Source organism: Apis laboriosa, unplaced genomic scaffold, assembly GCF_014066325.1.
Source record: "Apis laboriosa isolate Shangri-la unplaced genomic scaffold, ASM1406632v1 scaffold12_cov154, whole genome shotgun sequence".
Lineage (NCBI taxonomy): Eukaryota > Metazoa > Arthropoda > Insecta > Hymenoptera > Apidae > Apis > Apis laboriosa.
The window spans coordinates 319513-341067 of record NW_025221207.1 but is presented as its reverse complement, the minus strand read 5'-3'; the positions used below and the strand labels follow the sequence as shown (position 1 = coordinate 341067).

At 29.2% G+C, this 21555-nt stretch overlaps 4 protein-coding genes across 9 annotated transcripts in view; 3 read left to right on the top strand and 1 right to left on the bottom strand.

Annotated features, from left to right (window-relative positions):
- Positions 1–10704, top strand: part of LOC122720596 (KN motif and ankyrin repeat domain-containing protein 1) — a 50858-nt gene extending 40154 nt beyond the window's left edge. For all 3 annotated transcript variants that reach the window (XM_043947394.1, XM_043947395.1, XM_043947396.1), the window contains 6 exons: positions 3681–3799; positions 3911–3991; positions 5438–5665; positions 6672–7921; positions 8686–9283; positions 9349–10704. In XM_043947394.1, the coding sequence (XP_043803329.1) occupies positions 3681–3799; positions 3911–3991; positions 5438–5665; positions 6672–7921; positions 8686–9283; positions 9349–9795 (2723 nt within the window). In that variant the 3' untranslated portion in view covers positions 9796–10704. The remainder of the gene's footprint in view (positions 1–3680; positions 3800–3910; positions 3992–5437; positions 5666–6671; positions 7922–8685; positions 9284–9348) is intronic.
- A 1708-nt stretch (positions 10705–12412) lies between these two features.
- Positions 12413–13415, top strand: LOC122720376 (BET1 homolog). The gene is made up of 3 exons (XM_043947049.1): positions 12413–12829; positions 12908–13071; positions 13151–13415. Exons 1-3 carry the CDS (start codon positions 12811–12813, stop codon positions 13304–13306), a joined length of 339 nt encoding a protein of 112 aa, XP_043802984.1. The 5' UTR covers positions 12413–12810; the 3' UTR covers positions 13307–13415.
- A 184-nt stretch (positions 13416–13599) lies between these two features.
- Positions 13600–15034, top strand: LOC122720375 (probable ribosome production factor 1). The gene is made up of 3 exons (XM_043947048.1): positions 13600–14385; positions 14494–14758; positions 14847–15034. Exons 1-3 carry the CDS (start codon positions 13815–13817, stop codon positions 15022–15024), a joined length of 1014 nt encoding a protein of 337 aa, XP_043802983.1. The 5' UTR covers positions 13600–13814; the 3' UTR covers positions 15025–15034.
- A 200-nt stretch (positions 15035–15234) lies between these two features.
- Positions 15235–17781, bottom strand: LOC122720374 (THUMP domain-containing protein 3-like). Of its 4 annotated transcripts, none has more exons than XM_043947044.1 (8): positions 17646–17781; positions 17009–17225; positions 16817–16929; positions 16219–16681; positions 15960–16138; positions 15712–15891; positions 15502–15639; positions 15235–15435 (listed from the first exon to the last, which is right to left on the bottom strand). In XM_043947044.1, exons 2-8 carry the CDS (start codon positions 17100–17102, stop codon positions 15277–15279), a joined length of 1326 nt encoding a protein of 441 aa, XP_043802979.1. In that variant the 5' UTR covers positions 17103–17225; positions 17646–17781; the 3' UTR covers positions 15235–15276. The 4 variants fall into 4 exon arrangements, with proteins under 4 accessions (XP_043802979.1, XP_043802982.1, XP_043802980.1 ...); XM_043947047.1 differs by having other exon boundaries at positions 15546–15639; XM_043947045.1 differs by lacking the exon at positions 17646–17781 and adding an exon at positions 17486–17539.
- Positions 17782–21555: the final 3774 nt, after the last annotated feature.

The window sequence follows — 21555 nt, the reverse complement described above, 5'->3', positions numbered from 1 at the left end:
AATGAAAAGATTTTTGTTTTACATCGAGATACGTAAAATTTTCCATCCTTAAAACGATTGAAATGGAATAAAAAAAAAAAGAAACGTGCGCGGATTTATGAGAGATTAAGGTGTTGGAAAGGCGATTTAAATTCATGAATTTAACGAGGAGCAACAGGGATCGATCGATAACGAACGAATCGTTTGTTCGTGCAGATGGATTTTTTTTTTTTTTTTTTTTTAGCATAATTTATCTCCAACTGTTTCTGCTACGATTCTTGGTATAAAGTTTATTTATATCGATTTTTATTTCGATCGAATTCAATTCGAGAAATTCGTTTTAATTCCCTCTTCCCGCGAGATTAAATATTATCCCTTTCCTCTCTGAAAAGAAGAATAAATTCTCGATACTTTCATTTTCCGATGAACTTGTGTAAGGTGTAGCCTTAAACTGTATTATGCTCGAATATACAACAATCGCGAATAAAGTGAGTGTATACTCGATACTCCGTAATTCCGTATCCTGAAAAAGGTCAACGAGGTAGTCCCAGATTCCTGAAGAGTCTCGATGTTGGTTAAACTTGCATTTCTTAATCCGATCCGGACAAATATCCGATAAATTTAATAAACTACGTGTCCATTATATGATCCAAAATTCGTTCCAATTGCACCGTGGCCAAAGTAATTTTAAACACGTCGTTCGAGATCCTAAAACAGCACTGACTTGCAAGAAGAGTTTCAGAGGAGAAACCGAGGCAAATCTTAAGCGTATTTTAAACGCGTTAAAACGAGGGGAAAACGAGTTATACGTCTTATTTTTTTTCCTCGCAACGTGTCTCGAATCCAATTTTTCAATCCGATCTTTATTGCCGCTATTCTATTCTCAAATTATTCAAAGAAAAATTTACGTAAATTGCAATCTTATTCCCTTCGCCTCGATCGCTCGAAATTGAAGAACGCTCCCATTCTTTTTTCAATCAATTTAATCGAGATGTCCTCTTTGACGCTTATTAATTTCTAATTTGGAAAAATAAATTAACAAACCTCATTCCCCAACTCTATAAAAAATGTTAAGTCTTTTCTTCCTCTTAGCTTACGTTTAAATGATACATATAAATGATTTTCACGACTTAAATATTTTATTGCATGATGGATTAAACTTTTGACAATAGGCACGTGCGTCACGATATCGTCAAACGTCGTGGCACGACGAAACGTCTGGTCCTTTGTTGCCTCGATCCGTTTTCATGCGCTCCCTTGCGCAACGATCAATTAAAAAAGGAAAAATTGAACGAACAACGGTGCAGGTGAACACGAATATCTTACGCAACTCGCGCTCCTTTCGCGCGGAAAAAGGTATTGTTCTGGGCGAGAATCGAGCGCGAGAAGTTGTATCGGTATTCCTTTGAACTTCAGCGTACACGTGAAATTTTTTTGGTCTTTCAAAAAAGAAAGTTTGCTAATTGTAAATAATGTGTGTACCTATATCGATTTTATAAGTAATTAATTGTCAATGCTCGTGATGAGAAACGTGTTGATATTTGAGTCTTTCTCAAAAAAAAGAAAAAAAAAGAAAGAAAAAAAGAGAAATACATCGCCATTTTTAAAGTCTTCCAATCTTTGTATTCTTGCATTTCCTTACTTTTCCTAGCAAAAAAAAAAAAAAAAATGTTGGGTTCGACGTGAATGGAGTAAGTTGAATCCTCCGAACTTTCTCGAGGGTGAAAGTTGGCGGATATTGTGCCCAAATCGAAGGATCCTTGGGCCCAGGCCCAAGATTTACGGCACAATAATTTCGCTGTTGAGCCCCGAAAGTGATTTATGACTCTAAACCGCTATGCGCTAACTAATTACCTATCGATGGTAAAAAAGGGTAAGAGGTAAATTTCCTCAAAAATAACGAATCATCGTAAATCTGTCAATGCTCGTGATATACAGCTTACAATATGATCGGTTGACATATTGCGAAGTGCGCGTTAACGCGTTAATTCAATTTTATATATGAGACGCAAGAATAGTTTTGGATCGGTAGAAAGCCAGGATGTTCTAGAAATGTTGAAATATCTTTCAGATAAACGCATCAAGCATCGTTACTTTGCGGAGTGGAATACAAGCTTATTCCACGTGTATGAATATCCAATAATTTTTCTTTTTTTTNTTTTTTTTTTTTGCAATATGTCGCTTTTTCAATGATATTCAAATAATCTTTCAATATATATATATATATATATATATATCAAGAACACGACCTTAAGTGTCAACGACACGACCTCAATAACCACGTCGAATGACCTTGCATATCAATTATATACGACCGCAATGATCTCGATCACCTTTTCTAACTTTTTTACGACCTCGACTGCGAGAAGGACTGCGAGAAGACCTTTATTCGTTCATCGCTCCAATGCTGATCGATCATTGACGAAAATCTATCAAAGTATAGCTGTATTGTTCTATCAAAGAGAAAAAATATGGAGAATTGGAAACGCGCATACGCGTGAAAAACTGTAATGTAAAAACTCGCCATGTTTCTGTGATTTCGACGGTTAATATATCAACATAATATTCATCCGTGTTGCGTGACTTATCCTGCGTGACGTTTAATTAAGCTAAAAATATTAAACTGGTTAAATATTTCTACCCTTTCTATCCTTGACAAATCATCCACTCTCTTTTCGAGTGTCAAGTTTGTTCGCGTTTATTTCGATCGACATCGATTCCATTAACCGTGTCAAAATATTTACCCTGATCTTAATCTCAACATTTTTGTCGCATTTTCATCGCCCAGTATTCGATATCGTACGATACGTTAAAAAAAAAAAAAAAAAAAACGTATCGATCCAATGGCAATTTCGAATAAAGTTGAAGGATGAACATCGCCCAGTATTCGATATCGTATACGATACGTTAAAAAAAAAAAATAAAAAAACATATCGGTCCAATGGCAATTTCGAATAAAGTTGAAGGGTGAACATTATCATTATTATCGCCGACCCGATAAAAATATTCGTACGTTGCAATAACAAATTTTGTGTTTGTGGAAGTCGTTACACTCGAAATATATCTATCTAATTTATATCGCGGAATATCGATTCGTTTATTAACGAATGAAATATATTGCTTTGCTCTCCGTTTAATTTGATCAAACGATAAATTTGCGCGTATATATGTGTGTGTGGATGGATGGAAAATAGCAGAAGAGAGAAAATATTTAAATTATTACATGATACAACGAAACGTTCGTTGTTAAATTGTAATTCTGTATTAGAAAATTCTTTATTTGAAAAATATCCCTTTTCATCGTAGGAAGATTCACTTTACACTTCGCTCCACTTCCATTAAGTAACAATTTATCTCGTTACGTCGTAATAGTTTCTTTGAATATGCAGAATATTCATGCTCCGTATACATAACGAAGTATAAAAGTACAATATAAAAGTTCAATTCGATTAAATTTTATCTCCATAATTGTATATATACTTGAATTATTTCTTCTACATATTTATTAAATTAAACCTTCAAAAATTATCCCATCCAATTTCGTCTCCAATCTTAATTATTAATCAATGTTGCAAAATAATTAAAACGTAATTCGTAAAATTATATTTCTTTCTCGATTATCCAAATTTTCTAAATTAACTTGAATAAAAGGAGATTAAAAAAAAAAAAAAAGAGATTGAAAAATAAAAAAAACTGTTTAGATGGAACGAACACGGCAACACCGGTGCAAAACAATGGCCAGAGCGAACACGCGGCTGGTGATTTTGACAGCGCGAGTGTCGGAAGCGGAAACTCGAATCTCAGCACTGGCGCGCTACAGGTAGGTGCAACAAGTACGCAAAATCGAACTCGAACTTGTCAACATTTCCAACCGAATGAAACTGTATTGCCGCTTTAATAACCGTGTGTGCGTGCGTGCTCGTATTTGCAGAACATCAGAGAGCAAATGGCCGCGTCGTTGGAACGGATGAGGGAGCTGGAGGAACAGGTCAAGGCGATTCCCATGTTGCAGGTAAACACGGCTGCGATAATTTCACCTCCGATCCGATGCGTGCATCCCTGTCCATCACGTTCAACTTCGTTCGTTCCAAACGAGGAGAAGCAGTAATTGCTTCAGCTTTGAATCGTAACCGACCGCCCATTTCTTTTAATTAATCCTTCTCACTCCGCAGCCGGACGGAATAATAAACTTTTTCGAGAAGAAAAGAGGTTAAACGCACAGAGGACTTCGTTGTTTGTCGCACTCGAGAAATGTACGTTTCATGTTTATGTTTTGTGTATGAAACGGAAACATGAGTTGTTTCTTTCGGTTGCGATACTTCCGTCAAGGAAGCAAGCGTAATTGCATCGAGTCGTAATGTAAACGATTGCGTTGCCAAGTTTCGTGCATCGTGATTATCGGTGACACGGGAAGTGAAGAACTCAATCTCGTTCTTATCATACATAAACTTTACAAACTTTATTCGTTTCTGCAAATTCAAATCTCCAAATCGCTTCGATGCCAATTGAATATCGTGATTCTTATGTATCTTAGAAAGTTTTTCAGTCGTAATGTGAACGATGATCGTTGGCAAATTTCGTGACAGGAAGTGAAAAACTCAATCTTATTTTTATAATACATAAACTTTACAAACTTTATTCGTTTCTGCAGATTCAAATCTTCAAATCGCTTCGATGCCAATGGAATATCGTCAAAAACCGTGATTCTTATATATCTTAAGAGTTTTTTCTCTTGTAATGTAAACGATGATCGTTGGCAAATTTTGTGATATAGGAAATGAAGAACTGAATTTCATTCTTATAATCCATAAACTTTACAAATTTTATTCAATTCTGCGAATTTAAATCTCCAAATCGCTTCGATGCCAATGGAATATCGTGATTCTTATGTATTTTACTAGTTTTTCCACTCGTAATGTAAAATCGTTGACAAATTTCGTGACAGGAAGTGAAGAACTTAATCTCATTTTTATAATCCATAAATACGTGTAAAAACTTTTAAAAATCGAAATCACAAACTTTATCTTTGAAAATCTTCGATTCCCAAAATTCCATCGAGTTCTGCATCTCCAAACCTCTTCAATAGAGTAATAGAGTAATGCCAATAGAGTAATCATTAAAAAACGTGATCCTTGCATATCTTACAAATTCTCCCACTCGTAGTGGTAAACGAATTGCGTTGGCAAGTTCCTTGCATCGTGATCATCGATGCCAGAGGAAATTCGTCCCGGAAGTGAAGCTACCCAATTTCGTTCTTATAAATTTTGCTAATAAACTTTATCCTTGAAAATCCTTGGAAAATTCCAATTTCTCGAAAATCTTCATCGATCGTTCATTTCTCCATACCTCCAAATCCAATTCAATGCCAATGAGATATCATTAAAAAAAAAAGAAAAAAGAAAAAAAAAAAACGTCAGATCAGATCCTTCCTTATACGAGTTTCTTTCGCTCACTGCAGGTGCAAGTGTCGGTGCTGAAAGAGGAGAAGCGTAATCTGCTGCGGCAAGTGGACGAGCTGAGCAAGGCGAGTCAATGGAACGAGAGCGGGTTGCATAGGTACCGTAGCCAGTCGTTCTCGGAACAGCGTGGCTCCCAGCGAAATCTGAGGAACGCGGGTACACCGACGCGAGACATGGGAACGATGTGCGGCGCGATGACACGGGACGTCGGTGTTTCGCACCAGCAGGTACGCCGCCGACTTCCGTTTCACGCCGATTTATCGCCGCCCCGATCTCCTTTGTTCTTGTTACAACAAGCCGGAGAAACCGTAAGAGAACCGTTGAGAGAAAAATTTGCATATCGCGATTCACGGCTTTTTAATTGCTCTCTCGTGGAACGAGCGATTGGGTTTTATCATGGCTTTATTATGGATATATACACATAATGAGAAAGTGTGGAAAACTATCTCGTCCAATTTCAAAAACCCGATCCTTATTTTCGTAAGAGCGATTTTTATTTGCATATCAAGCTTATTAAACGGATTCTTCCACGGCTTCTTATGAATATTCGAGGATATGCAACTTTCGAATTTAGCTATTGTTAAGATTCATAATGCAGTGAGAAGGAAAAGAATGTGCCCGCCATTCTTTTTTTTTTTTTTTTTTTCTTTTCTTTTCGAATAACGATAAAGGAATGAATTAACCGGCGTGTGTAAAGGAGTATAAGTTTTCATTGGACGGTTTATTTTGTTATTGAAGTTTTTTTTTTTTTTTTTTTTTACCGAGGGCCACCTCTCGGCATCTGCTGATTCTAATCACGGCCTCGATTTCCCCGACGTTTGTTGTATTTATAACCAACAAATGGGGAAATGGGTCGTCGTAGTCGTCGTGTATTCCATTTCCATTTGCATCACACTTTTACTTTGTAATCGAATTAAAAGTCGAACCCGATGAAAACTCGAGGGAAAGGGAAGGGAGAATTTTCTCAGTGTCCGATAACTCGCTTACGTAAATCGAAGGAAACTTTGTATCGAGAGACTTCGTTAAGCGACCCAGCTACGAGTCGATTAATCAAATTTCGCTAGTCCTTTCGCGAGAAAAAGTAGTATTTTTCGCTGTATAAAAAAAAAAGCTACAACGTTATTATTATTATTATTATTAGAATTCGAAATAGATAAATAAAAAAAAAAAAATGGCTTCGTGACGCGTGATTACATATGCATACATAATAACATGGCACTGTCATACGATCAGGTTCGAACACGAGATATCGGCATGATAACGAGCACCCCGATAAAACGATCATTGGAACGGAGTCAATTGCAAATCGAAGAAATAGTACCTGAAATGAAAGAGCGGAGCGCGTTGTTCGACGATCGGACGTCGCCTAGCTTTGATAAACTCTACTCGAGCGATTCCCGCGACAGTTGGAGATCGAGCTTAACACGTAGCCAATTGATGTACGAGGAAATAATACCGGAAACGAGGGCGATGAGAAATCGTTTGAAGAGAAGTCCGCTTCAGACGGAATCGATACCACCGACCGGCCCGAAACTGGCCGTAGAAGCGAAGAAATTTCGCGATGTTGGCGTTAACACGAGGAACAGGCTGAAACATCTGGTGCACAGCCGATTCGTGATCGAGGATATTGCGCCGGAAATAAAGAGAGAAGTTAAGAAAAGATCGTGTGGAACAACGACCGGGTTGAACATGAAAGACATCTTGACGAAGGAAGACGTGGCTGTTATCGTCGATGACGCTCTCAGAATTTATAAGAGTACCCTCATCAAAGATACGATTTCTAGGGGTTGTCAATGCACGTTGGACCAGGTGAAGATAATCGAGAAGAAGGACGAGTTCGTTCAAGTTGCGGAACCGTTCAAAATGAGGACGAACGTGGGTGTTACGGTGAAGCCGAGGGTGTCTGAGATTGGAATCGAGGTCAGAACTGGCCCCGGTACGAGAACCATCGCCGTTGGTCCCGATCCGTTCACTGTTCAATCCCTGTCCTTACATTCGTTGAACTCGAGGAGTCATTCGTTTAATTACGGTGACACGAAAGTGAAAAGAAAAGCCACCAAGTCTGTTAGCGTGATGGTGGACGATTTAGTGAGGACGACGGTGAAGAGTACCGACACTTCCGGTTTAGCGCCTAAGAAACGGGAATTTGGTACGTCGCCGATAAAAAAGAAATTTACCGACGTCTCGGTTGGCGAGTCGATCAAACCGCATATTTCCATCTCATGCGCCGCCAACTATTGCGATAATTGTAAGGAAACCATAAAAAGTTTGGCAAAGCAATTCGTCAATAACGCGGAGAATAATATGAATCATCAAAACACGAATCTCGTCTCGAGGATACCTAGACCGTCCCACATATCGTTGAACAACACGATTGATTATAGAAGACAATTCAAACGACAGGATACGTACACGAAGATACCGGCCGCGGGTGTAATCAGATACGATTCCGATAACAAGGAACAGTATGACAACAATAATCGGTTAGTTAATTTATTTGAATATAATATATTCTGTCATCTTTTATCAAAATCATTTATACCCTTCTCAATGAAATATAACAAAAAAACGATCTTATTTAATCACTTAAAATTGAATTATATATATGAATTATAAACCATTAAAATAAATAACGTTTATAAAATTAAGATTTATTTTAAAAAAAAATTATTGCATAGGATCATTCATCTCTGCTCTGTCTATTCATCACAATATAGTACTATACACAATATAGAAGATGTTAATTACGCCATCTATCGGGTGGAGAATTTAAGCGGAGGGTAAAAAAGATAGCAAAGACATCATGATGAATCAATCTACCGCGTAGTCGATGACAATCAAGCGCATGTCAAGGATTTGTTGGTTTTTTCGATTCCATGGTTGCGCGTCCTATGCGTCATAAGTGTTTTTACGGAGCAGAGCGCAGAGATCAAATTGTAAGTAACGTTTCAGAGGTCAGTGACAGAGAAAGTATATTTAAAATCGTCGCGAATTCGCTATGTGAATAAGTGAATCGTGTATTCGATCTAGATAAATCCATGCTGCAACAGCAGCAACAACAACACGCTACCCGTTTAATTAACGATACCGAACTCATCGAAATAAATTCTGCTTGTTTCGTTGAGAAGGGGTAATTGATTTCTTGAATCATTTTATTTTATTTTATTTTATTTTATCTCTTTCGTATAGAGAGATTTAAAACGCATTTGTACTTTTTTAAATTTATGCTTTTTTATATTTTTTGTAGTATCCAGCAGTTACAAGGGGAAAAAGGAAAAGATGAAAAGTCAGAGGAAATTTATAATACGGAAAAACAAACAGATGATGAAGAAAAACATGAACTTCCAGAATCTGCTTTATTTCAACCTATACAAGAAAAACCCAGAAAAAAAATTGAACCTTCGAAAGAGATGCAAGCCGCCATGAAAGTTCTTAATGATAGTCTTAAGAAATCTCCTAGCAAAAATATCTCTCATCAAATGAAAAATGCAATTAATATTATTCAACAAGAATGGTTCAAAATTTCAAGCACAGTGAATGCCAATCCTTTAGAAGTAGAAGATTACCTTGATTGTTTTGAAGAATGTTCAAGTTCTTTATTGGAGTATATAGTTAACATGACTGACTCAAGTGGAAACACTGCGATGCATTATGCAGTTTCTCATGGAAATTTTGATGTAGTGTCTATTCTTCTTGATTCAAAAGTTTGCGATATTAATAAAGCAAATGTAGCTGGATATACGGCTGTGATGTTGGCAGCTCTTGCTGAAGTCAGAAATTCCACTCATGCTTCAGTGGCTAATAAATTATTTCAGCTTGCAGATGTTAATATTCGAGCAAAATTAGTAAGTATTTTATGTAATTATAATGTTTTTATATTAATTTTTTATATTTTATTTAAAATTTTTAGCATGGTCAAACTGCCTTGATGTTGGCAGTATCTCATGGTCGAAAAGATATGACTCAATTACTTCTGGATGCTGGAGCAGCAGTTAACATTCAAGATGAAGATGGTAGTACAGCCTTAATGTGTGCCGCGGAACACGGACATACAGACATTGTACGATTATTACTTGCGCATCCAGATTGTGATCCATCGATCGTTGATATAGATGGTAGTTCCGCTCTAAAAATAGCTTTAGAAGCGGGCAATCGAGATATTGGTGTATTACTTTATGCCCATGAACGCGTAAATAGAGGAACAAGTCCATATTCGTCAATGAGACGAAATAGAAGAGGTTCCAAACCAACAACGCCTACTGGACCTTCTCCTTCAGCTCCAGTAAGCCCAGCTCCATCTCGAAGAATTCATTCATCAACAGTTTCTCTAAATTCTTCAAAATATTCTGCTAAATAATTCTCAATATTTGAAGACTTTTTTTTTATCGATATTTAACATACTAGCAAATAGTTTGAATTATAATCGCATTATACGAATAAGCAATAATGCAATCGGCGTTCCGTGTTTCCTATATTTATTGCTAACATGTTTTAGTATTTATCATCGATTTACAATATTTTAAGGTGTTAATTTTTTAAGATAAACAATCATGTTCTTGCCTAATCATTCATCAGCCTCAATTCAAGCATTTAATTTAAGATATCTATTTAACTGCTCAAATTTGTATACAATTATTCAAAAAAAGTTTGAGAGTGCTGTTTTGTAAAGTTAGTCCATAGGAAGGATATATGTGAAACGTATTTCACATTGTTAGTTAATAGGAAGGATTTGTATAAAGTTTAAAACTTTTTTCTAGGTGCTATCAAAATAAAAATAAATCCATTTTCATTGTTAATAAATTTTATACGATGTCACAAACGAATAAGAAACGTCAGTGACCAATGGTTCAAAATTTTATTCTTAAATTTAAAAAACCATATGAAAGTACAAAAAGTTTCTTATATATAAAAACGAGTCACAGTGAAAAAAATCTAATAATGTCTTCCAACATCCTGTGACATTAAACATTCCAAAAAACAAATTGTCAACAATCCGAATTTCTTGTCACAGAAAGTTTTCTTATACTCATAATATTCGAGAGTCAGGCCTAATTTTCGTTTAATCCTCGGGATCAAACTATCAATAGAATAATTGTGTACTGAGACAATGTAGAGAACAATACAATATGTGTAATAACTATATGGTGCACAAACGTGAGATTTATAATTCTCATGACTAATGTTGAATTTACATATGAAGAAATTTGTAAAAACCTATCGATGATCGTTCAATGTTGAAATAAATATGTTATAAATGTGAAAAATATAAATATAGCATCTATGAACAACAACAAAATATTGAAGGGCATACGAAGGAAATTTAGTTGAATAGTTGTTAATTGAAATTATTTCACGGTACGATATATATATATGTATATATATCATACGAAACAAAATATAAAAATATAATTTTATTTCATATCTCGTTTATCCGTTGTATCTTCATGTTGTAGGAATTGGATATTTAAAATAATCTTAACGTTGAACATTTTCTTACATAGGTTGTGAATATTTAGAAATAATAAACGTATTTAAGTTCAACATCAAAGATTTATATTTTAATGAGTATTCCTATCGTTAAGGACTTATATTAACATTAAGTGACAATTACGTATCAAAGATAGTACTGAATTAAGTAATAGACATCTAGGAATTTAGAAAGTAGATAACTACTTTTCATTGTTTGTGCCTTTATATTTAACATATTGTAATTGATAATAAACTCAAAAAGAAATAACATAAAACTATTGTATAATATTATAATTTACCAAAAATTAATATAAACAATACATATAAATCAATGGAATTTATGTTACAAACTTATATAAAACCATTAATCTTCATTAATATATGTACAAACAATAATGACAAATAAACTTATGACTCTTGTAAAATTTAATGTTTCATAATTGAAATATATTATCCATAAAATTTAATAAATTTAAAAAAGATCAATAACAAATAACAAAGTTTATTTACTTTGTACAAATATACAAAGGAGATACATTATTTTTCATTTTGTTAAATTTTTATTTATATATATTTATAATTTATATTAATTGTATTTGTAGATTATATTTTCATAAATAAAATTATATTTTTTCAAATATTTAAAAATCATTTATATATGAAATTATTATACATTAAATATTGTGCATATAATATCTATATTTTTTATATAAAAAAATATCATAGTTTTGAAAGAAAAATGATAAAAATATATTCAATTTACATCTATACTTCATGTACTTATTCCTTTAACAATAAGTATGAACAAAAAAAGCAAATGATAGAAGAAAGACAGAAATAGGATAAAAATTATAAAAATATCAGCATCATCTCTTATCTTAAACGAAACGCACAAAAAGAACAAAAAAAAGAAATAGAAAATAAAATTAATCAACAGTGTTATTTCCTGAATATTTATCTTTTCAAAGACAAAATAAACTAAAATAAGAATTAAAGATTAGTGCCATCTTTTGAGCATTATAATATCTTTCTAAAAATAACATATCTTTAACATTTAAGAATTGACGATTAATTCTTGCTTTATTTCTGTTTTTTTTCTATTTTTACTTTCTTTGAGTTTCATTTATAACATTTTGGAGATGGTGCTGATTCTCTAATTTTTATATCATCTGTATCCCATTGTTTCTTTTCCTTATCTATATTATATCTATTTTATAATTACTCTCAATGATTGATATTTCAAAACTTAAAATATCATTAAATATTAGATCTCTCCTATATTTCGCCTATTGCTTTATGTCTATTATATTCAGAAAATTAATATTTCGATAATTTTTTAGAATTTTGAAATTCAAATTAAAATTTTCAATACAAATTGAAAGTTGGCAATACTGATTACACATCATAACATGACGTTGACATGTATCACTGCTTGTAACATATACCTAACGTGTGTTATTTGATTGCTTCGTTGACAGTTCTTTTTGCATGGTTTGTAAAAATGTTTTCATGTAATCAACATGTATGAAAACATTTTATTAAATTAATTTATATTAATTTTGTGAATACAATATAATTATAACAAGCTGTTTATTAAAATATTACGTGCAACATACCATCTTAAAATTCAAACTATGAGTGAAATTAAAATATTTTTTTATTTTTAAAAATCATGTTTACATATTTCTTTATTTTATTGAATTTTTTGAATATAGTAAAACATTATAGAAATTATTAAAAGATAAACGATAAATATTTCAAAAATATTAAATAATATATATAACTAAAATTGCTTGTTCAACTTATATTTCATTTTACTAATATTTCATGGCACTTTTATTGTGTAGATCTACTGTAATCTTTGTTAAAAATATCTTAATTAACCGCCAAAATTGAGAATAAAATGCGAAGAAGTCATACAAGTAGGTTAACTATTGTTTAAAATTTAAAATGAAATTTAATTATTATAGTTTTTAATATGACTTAATATTTTATAATAGATTATTCCTATGAACCTTTACCAACTACATCAAGCCATGATGGCTTGGAAGATGAAAATGAAAGAATGACAGAACATTTAAAGGATAAAATTTATGCTTTAAAATCTTTGTCAATTGATATTGGACAAGAAGTACAATATCAAGATAAATTACTTCGTGGAATGGTGAATAATTCATTAATATAGATCAAATTATATTAAATTTATGTTAAAGTAAAAAATATATAAAAATTTTTGTTATCAGGATGAAGATTTTGAAAGAACAAGTGGTTCGTTAACAAATTCAGTTGCACGTGTATTGCGTTTATCCAAAGGAAGCCATACTTATTATATTTTGTATTTAATATTGTTCTCTGTAGTTGTTTTTTTTATATTATGGGTAACATTGAAATTTTTTTAATTAAAATATTTTTACACAAAAAAAGAATATTGAAACAAGAATTCATTCCTATAAAAAATGTATTTTTTTTTTTGCACTCATAATGATAATTTTCAAATATAATATTCAATATATGTATATAAAAGATAATATTTTTAACCTATTTAAACTGTACAGTTAAAACTTGTCGAATTTTATGTAAAAATTATACTACTATTACACTATTTGTAAGAATAAAAAAAATATATATATTTTATATTAAAGCAATGTGCATGTATAGATATATTTAATATATTTAATATATACATATATTTTAATTACTGTAAAATAAAAGTGTTTATATGTAAATACATCTTTGGAATTTTCCGCGTTATAACGTTTAAAAGTTGGCGGCATTGAATCGCAGAGTTAACCTATTATAATATGGTAGAAGAATCACGCGTACAGTGATTCAATGATATCAATGATATATCAATGATATATAATTAATGTTTTTATGTGAATTGAATTAGATTATATATCTTTTAAAATGAAACTAAAAAATTTACGAATAAATCCTTTGAATCGAATTCAAAAAGAAAGAAAAGAAGAAGAACCAAGCACTTCAGAAAATAAAACGTCGAAGGTTATTTTACCATCGGACAGCAATTTTAATCATATAAAGTGCAAAGCAGTACGATATAAAAAATGCCAACAATTAATGAAAGAAAAAATAAAGGCCAAAAAAGAAGCCAAAAAAAAAAGAATTCAAGAAGGAGGTCCAAAACAAATTCCACATACCATTGAAAGCTTAAGAGAGAAAGATGAAACTATTGTCACTGGTAATCTTGAAGATGAAGAAAATGCTGAACTTAAAGTTGATTTTGAACATGATGAATTTGCTGCTTATTATAAGCATACTTATGATCCTAAAGTTTTGATTACATATTGTGATAATCCAACAAGAAAAACTAGAATTTTTGGTGTAGAACTTACAAGGATAATACCAAATTCAATTTCTTTATATAGAAATCGTTCTGGAGTGAAGAAAATGGTTAAAAGTGCTATTGCAAGAAATTTTACAGATATTATAATTATTAATGAGGATCAATGTAAACCTAGTATCCTTTAAATATTTATAATAATTAATTTTAGAAAAATTTTTTATATTTATTATTTTTTATATTATTTTTTATATTATTTATTATTTTCCTTATAAGTTTTCTCAGATGGTATGTTAATTATTCATTTGCCTGATGGGCCAACAGCACATTTTAAGCTTAGCAATGTTAAAATAACTCCGGAATTAAAACGTAGTCATAAAGAAATTTCTAAACATAGACCAGAAGTTATTTTAACTAATTTCACAACTCGCTTGGGTTGTACTATTGGTAGAATGTTAGGAGCACTATTTCATTATCAACCTGAATTTAAAGGCAGTAGAGTTGTAACATTTCATAATCAACGAGATTATATATTCTTCAGACATCATAAGTATGATTACTTTAATAATGTGTTTAATAAAGAATAATTTCTAAAAAAATAAAATAAGAAAAATAAGAAAGAATAAATAACATTACAGGTACCAATTTGATCTTGAAACAGCTAAACCTAGATTAAGAGAGTTAGGACCTAGATTTACTTTAAGATTAAAATCTCTACAACAAGGAACATTTGACAGTAAACATGGAGAATATGAATGGCTTATTCAAGGAAAAAGACATGATATGGAAACTAGTAGAAGAAAATTCTTTTTATAAATTTAATATAAATGATTTTAATAGGCATGTTTTATACTTATTACATTTTGTATTTAATATTACCTCGAATAAACAACGTGAAGTTGTTATAAGAAATATAGAAATTTCTATTTATTATTTCTATTATTATTATTATTTCTATTTATTAAGCTCTTATAAAATATAAATTTATAAGATATTATAAATAAGATATTAATATAATAAAGATATTAAAATTAATTTTATAACAAATATTAACGCGAGGTCTATAATTTATTTCTTTTTGTATGTCATATTTTTAACAGATTTTGGTTTAAATTGTTCATAAGGTATATTTGTTCGTTTTAAAACATAAACTGCTGCTTGAAGACCACCTATATTTATACCTAAAGTTTTTGTCACATAAAACAAATCTCCAGCTGCTTGTAAAGCCTATAAAAAATGAACATATTAATCAAAATTTAAAAAAAATTTGATATAAAAATTTTAATAACATACCATATTGAAACTACGTCTATCATAAGTAAGTAAAACAATCCGACCTGTTAGAAGTTTTATAATTCGTCCTAATTCTATTAAAAATTGTTTATAAAGTATTCTATTATCCATTATTCGACCACTTCTTTTTCCAAATGGCTAGAAGAATTATTTAAGAAATTAAATGAAAAATTTAATATACAATAAGAATATATTTAAATATTTGATTACCATATCGGTAACAGCAATATCGATAAAGGAATCTTTAAATGGTAATTGTGATACATTCCAATGTATTAAATCAATCTTACATTTAGAAGAAGATGCTTCAATGTTAGATTTTGTTCTATGTACAGCTTTGGGATGATTATCTCCACCAATAACATATGATTTAAAATACACTAAAGTTGCCTAAAATTTTTAATATTAATCTTTTGTTATATTAAATATTAAATTTGAAATAAAAATATTGATGTTACTTCAATTGGAATAGAACCACTACCACACATTGGATCAATTATTATATCTCCTGGCTTTGGATGAGCTAATCTTAACAAATTATAACATATTGTTGCTCTAAGGGTAGTTGGTCCAAAACACATGATATTCCTATGGTGTTTAGATTCATGTGTAACACGTAATTGTGTTACCAATTCATCTATATTATATAATATATATATTTTTTTTTATATTATAATATTTATATAATATTTACATATAAATTTATATTTTACTTACTATTGATTAATTTACAGACTATTTCTAAATAATATGTAGATAAATCTACAAGCCATAAATATTTATCTTGCAATTCTCCACCTATAGTTCTAGCAACATCTGATGATTCAAATATATGTTTGCCAGTTCTTTCACATGTTACTCTATATCTTAATATTTCATCTTCTTTAGCATTAGATGGATTTTGACCTCTTTTCTTTCCCTTAGGTGTAGTAGGTGCAACAGTTGTGTTACAGAGTTTACGATCTTTTTCTGCTAGATTATATTCATCAATAGTTGGATATATTTTTCCTTGAAAACCAGTAATATGTTTCCAAATATCTAGAGTCTTTTCTAATTTCATGTTATTATGCACAGCATTTTTAAATAATTGTAAATCCATTTCTTTACTATTTCCTGAGAATTCAAATTTGCTAACATCTGCGACAATAAACATATTATCTATTGATCTCATTTCTTGTATCTGGAATTATAGTTTGAATAAAATAATATTATTCACGTTTATTTGATATAGTAAAATATTTTTCAAATATTGTTGCAAATATTGTTAATTTTTATGTCAAAAAACATGATCAAAACAAATAAAAAACAATACTACTTGTACAAATTGATTCCAATATATATTGAAATAAATTTTGCCGCGTTCTTTGACAACTTTAACATTTTTATCCAATTTCTCTTTGCATTCGTCTATTGCTTGCCATTCAAAACCTAAAATTATATCATTTTATAGGTTACACTAAACAACCACGTGTTTTCGATTCTCATTAATTAAAAAATTTTTAATTACCTGTATCTACGGTCGTTGCTATCATAAAAACATTATCATTTAATGATGATTCTAGGAAAAGCTTTCGTAAACTTGATTCGTTATCTACATTCATGTCAAATTTGGTATATGTAAATTATCCTTATATACTATAAAATACACATAATAATACACATGATTAACATCAAACCAGCATCACGTGTTTGATTAATCAAATAAATTAAATTTTATTATAAATCTGTAATATCAATTACGAATCAAATTAAATTATATTCTATTTGCTTTTTATATGATTTTGACTTGATTTATATTTTCATTATATGAAATTTAAATATAAAATTAAATAGTTATACTTTCATTTACAAGCATAGTTAAAAAATATTAACAATAAGAAATTCTTCAACAATGCGAAAATTTTTATGCGATTTTAATCCACAAGTGAAAGGTAGTAAAAATCGCGCGGATGCGAAGTCCGTTTTTGTGCAAAATAAAGAATACCTCTTTGAAGCTCATGAACTCCTAATACAAGATGTCAATTTTGTTGAACAGTTTACAAAATTTCTAACTTTTACGAAATGTAACAACAAATATTTATCAAATATATTGTATGATATAAAAAATGCTATATATACAGGGTGTTTATAAAAATGTGGGATACCTTTGTAGAGTGAATTCTAGACATCAAAACGAAAAAAGTTCATATACACATATGTTCGATAACGCTTAATTAACGAATTATAAGCATTTTAAGTTTGTATTAGATAGAATGAGATAACGAAAGAACAAGAACTCAGCTGAGTGTGCAGCAATACTGTATTGCAATGTCACTTATGTAGTAGAGCTCCTCAATGAAAGTAAACATATTGTAATAAATTTTGGGAAAGATGAATATCAATTAATTATAAATATATAATAATATATAATAATAATAATAATTATTATTATTATTATATTAATAAATTAAAAAAAGAGATATATAATTTTAAAAAAATCCTTTTAAATTTAGAATTTTTATTTTTATGAGTATAAAATAATTATCATCAAAAATATAAATGATATTTAAACTTTATTATAAATAAAATAATATAGTATATTTTATATATTTTAGTATAAATAAATAGTATATTTTATTATTATTATATATATATGATTAACAGCTTATATATAATTAATTATAATATATATATGATATCAATATGTTGATGTTTTTTCATTTTTTGCGATTATATATATTTAATATAAAATATAGTGATGCAATTTATTATTGCAGTGAGATAAGATAAAAACATATGTGAAAATATTTTTTATTTTTAAATTACTTATGTATTTTTTTAATGCTGTTTTTACTTAGATCATTGTTTTATAATTGAAGAATACAGATAATTTAAAGTTAATATACAATATTTTGTCTTATGCATATGTCTATTCTATATTATTACGAATAGAATAATATAAAAATACTAATAATTTGTTTTATTTCCTTATGTTTATTTCAGCATACTTATTTTCTTAGTATAAAAGATTTTCCTTATAATTTTACTATTGCAATCCTCATCAATTATTAGAAATGTTTTTACAAATTATTTAATATAGTTTTTAGTTGTATTATTTTATTCATTTCATACTGAAATAGAATTTGTTGAAATAGATTGTATTTTACAAATCAGTCAGATTTAATCACAAATTATGTTTCCGGTTTCCGACTTACATAATTGATGTTGTGACTGGTAGATGTCACTACGATCCTATTCTTTTCTTCACTACTCTCAATAATAATAACAAATATAATATATGTATATGTATATGTATATAATTTGTCGAAGAAGTATTAATATTATATGTTATATATTATGTTATATATCCATATTAATTTTTTGAGAGACAAAACAATTTCGTTTCGCTTTATTATAACAAAGATTAATATATTTATATAAATTTAGATTCGAGCTCTTCAAACCTCAATCCCTCTGATGTAATCATTTTCGACGAATTTTTTCAAGAAGAAAATACATGATTATATTATTATTATTTTCTTACTGCCATTATTAGATTAGATAGAAGCATTTCACGTTTGACAATCATCAAAGTTCAAATGTATTCTTCTCATGCAGAAATTTGTAAGGGAAGAATTAAACTATGTTTAATAGTAATCAAAATAGTATATGATTCCTATTTGGTAAATCTATATATATTTTATATTGATGAAAATCTTCGTTGCTTATTTAATATTTTTTATATATTTCTATTATGATAAAATTTTGTTAAATTTCGACATTTTATTGTAGAAATAAATAATAGAAATAAATTTTTTAAACAATTAATTATAAATACATATACGAAATATTTTTAACTAAAATTGAACATACTTATGTCTAATATGAATGTAAAAAATAAGATAAAAAAAAGAAATTTCTTTTATCTAACCCTCTTTTTTTAACTCCCCTATTGGATGCTGGCACCTGGACTAGAAATCGTTCACCCTTCCAATTTTTACTTGCCTTTCCCCTATCCCCATACTCTTGATTTAAGATTTTGCCCCTATAGAATTGCTCGAAAGCTTGTTTTAAATAATAGTAGCATTGGGATTTCAGTCGAAAGAACGAACTATTCTTCAGTTACTATTCGTATGTTGTGCATACTATACGTGTAAACATTTCTGTTTTATAAAAATGTTATTTATTTATTATTGTAAAAATTTGCTTAAAAAGTGTGTTTTGCTATATAGCATACAATATATTTAAGTGTTTAATATATATTAAGGAAGATTCATTATTTTTAATAGTTGATAATTTTTTTTTATAATTATCTTACAAAAATCTCAGTAATTCTTAAAAGTAGAATTAAATTCTGGGATAATCTTTTATGTAAAATATTCTGTCATCAATATTGTGTTTTTATTATATATACATGAAATCTTTTCCATTATGCAATTTTGAATTCTTGAAATGTTGAAATTCTTGAAAGTTAAGTTAATTATAAAATATTTGACACTTTCCTTTTTAATTTTATCACAAAAAATAATATTCAAGAAATAATATTCAAGAATAATGAATTATAATTAATTCGTTAAAATATTTTTTATTTATAAATAACGACTTCTTAGAATTTCGTTATCTTCAAAAAAGCAAAATATGGCGATTTATACGCCATTTTCCTATTCGAATGGTCATTGAGCGTTCTCATAGGAAATCGAAAGTAGGGGTTGGCTGGACAACATATTTCTGAAAATGGATTCGACGAGATATACAGAAGAATTATTCTTACCCTCCTAGTCCGGCAGTTCATTGGCGGGTCACATCAAATGCTGTTTCTAAACGAGGCTATCGATTTTGTCTATTTCTAAATAATTTCTAATCTAACTGTAAAAAATATATAATTATCAAATAATTTATATTTAGTTACAGTTAATAATATTTAAAAATGTATTATTTAATCTATAAATTACTGTCATAATATAATAATATTTTTTCAAAGAATTTAATATATTATATGTTTTTCAAGAAATTTAAGAAATATGAATTTATATAGGCATATTATCAGTTTTAAAAATGATTTGCAAAGATGATGTTTGAGCTACAAAATATTAATAAACATAAGATTATTTTTTATTTCTTTAGTTTTTAAATAAAGTTAATTTTATTTATTTTGATTATATTTATTTCTTAACTTTTTTCTCTTTTTCTCTCTAATATTAAAATATTTCTTATATTTTATTAATTTAATATTAATTATTAATCCAATTATACATAAAAATACATAAAAAATAAGAAGCAAATGTTATTAAATATAGAATACAATTTTATCTAATTATAATATAATTTTATAGTGTAATTTTTGAAAAAATATGCATTAAAAAATGTTTAAAATCAATAAAACGAAATTTTTATGTAACTAAAAATTCTTCGGAATATTTAGAAAAAACTTTTCAAACCACATATTTTTAACAATTTTACTTTACTTTTTTTATATTATTGCGTGAATTTCTTGTAATGTAAAAATTTTGTCTATTAATAAAGAATTTTTCAAAAAAGTAATGGTCATCTCGAAAGAACGCCATTTTGTGTCGAGACGCCTGTGGAAATATAAACCTGTGATACTGATGCGCGTATGTGCTGCGTGGTTGAGGGGCTGGTACGGGGGTGGAAAGACACGTGACAGCAATAGAAGTTCTTCCGGATTGGTTGGTTGATGTTTGATGACGTATAAGCTTGATGTACGATGTAAGTCTAACTAGAAGATAAAGGAAACTAACCAAGGATAGTCTGATAAATAAATTCACCCACTTATAAATATTTATTAGATACTTTAAGAAGAAGAAGAAGTATAAGAGTAAACCGTAATTGTCTTCTGATGTAGATTTTCCATTCTATTTTAGAACTAATTGATTTTTCTTAAAATCTAATTAAATCTTTCTTAAAATTAAACTTGAGACTAATTTTTAATCAATAAATAAGATTTGATATTTTAAGATTATAATTATAGTTCTTTAAATAAAAATTGGATAAGATATTTTTATAATATTTTTATAATTGAATAAATAGAAAGCTATAATTTTTATTTGTAGAATT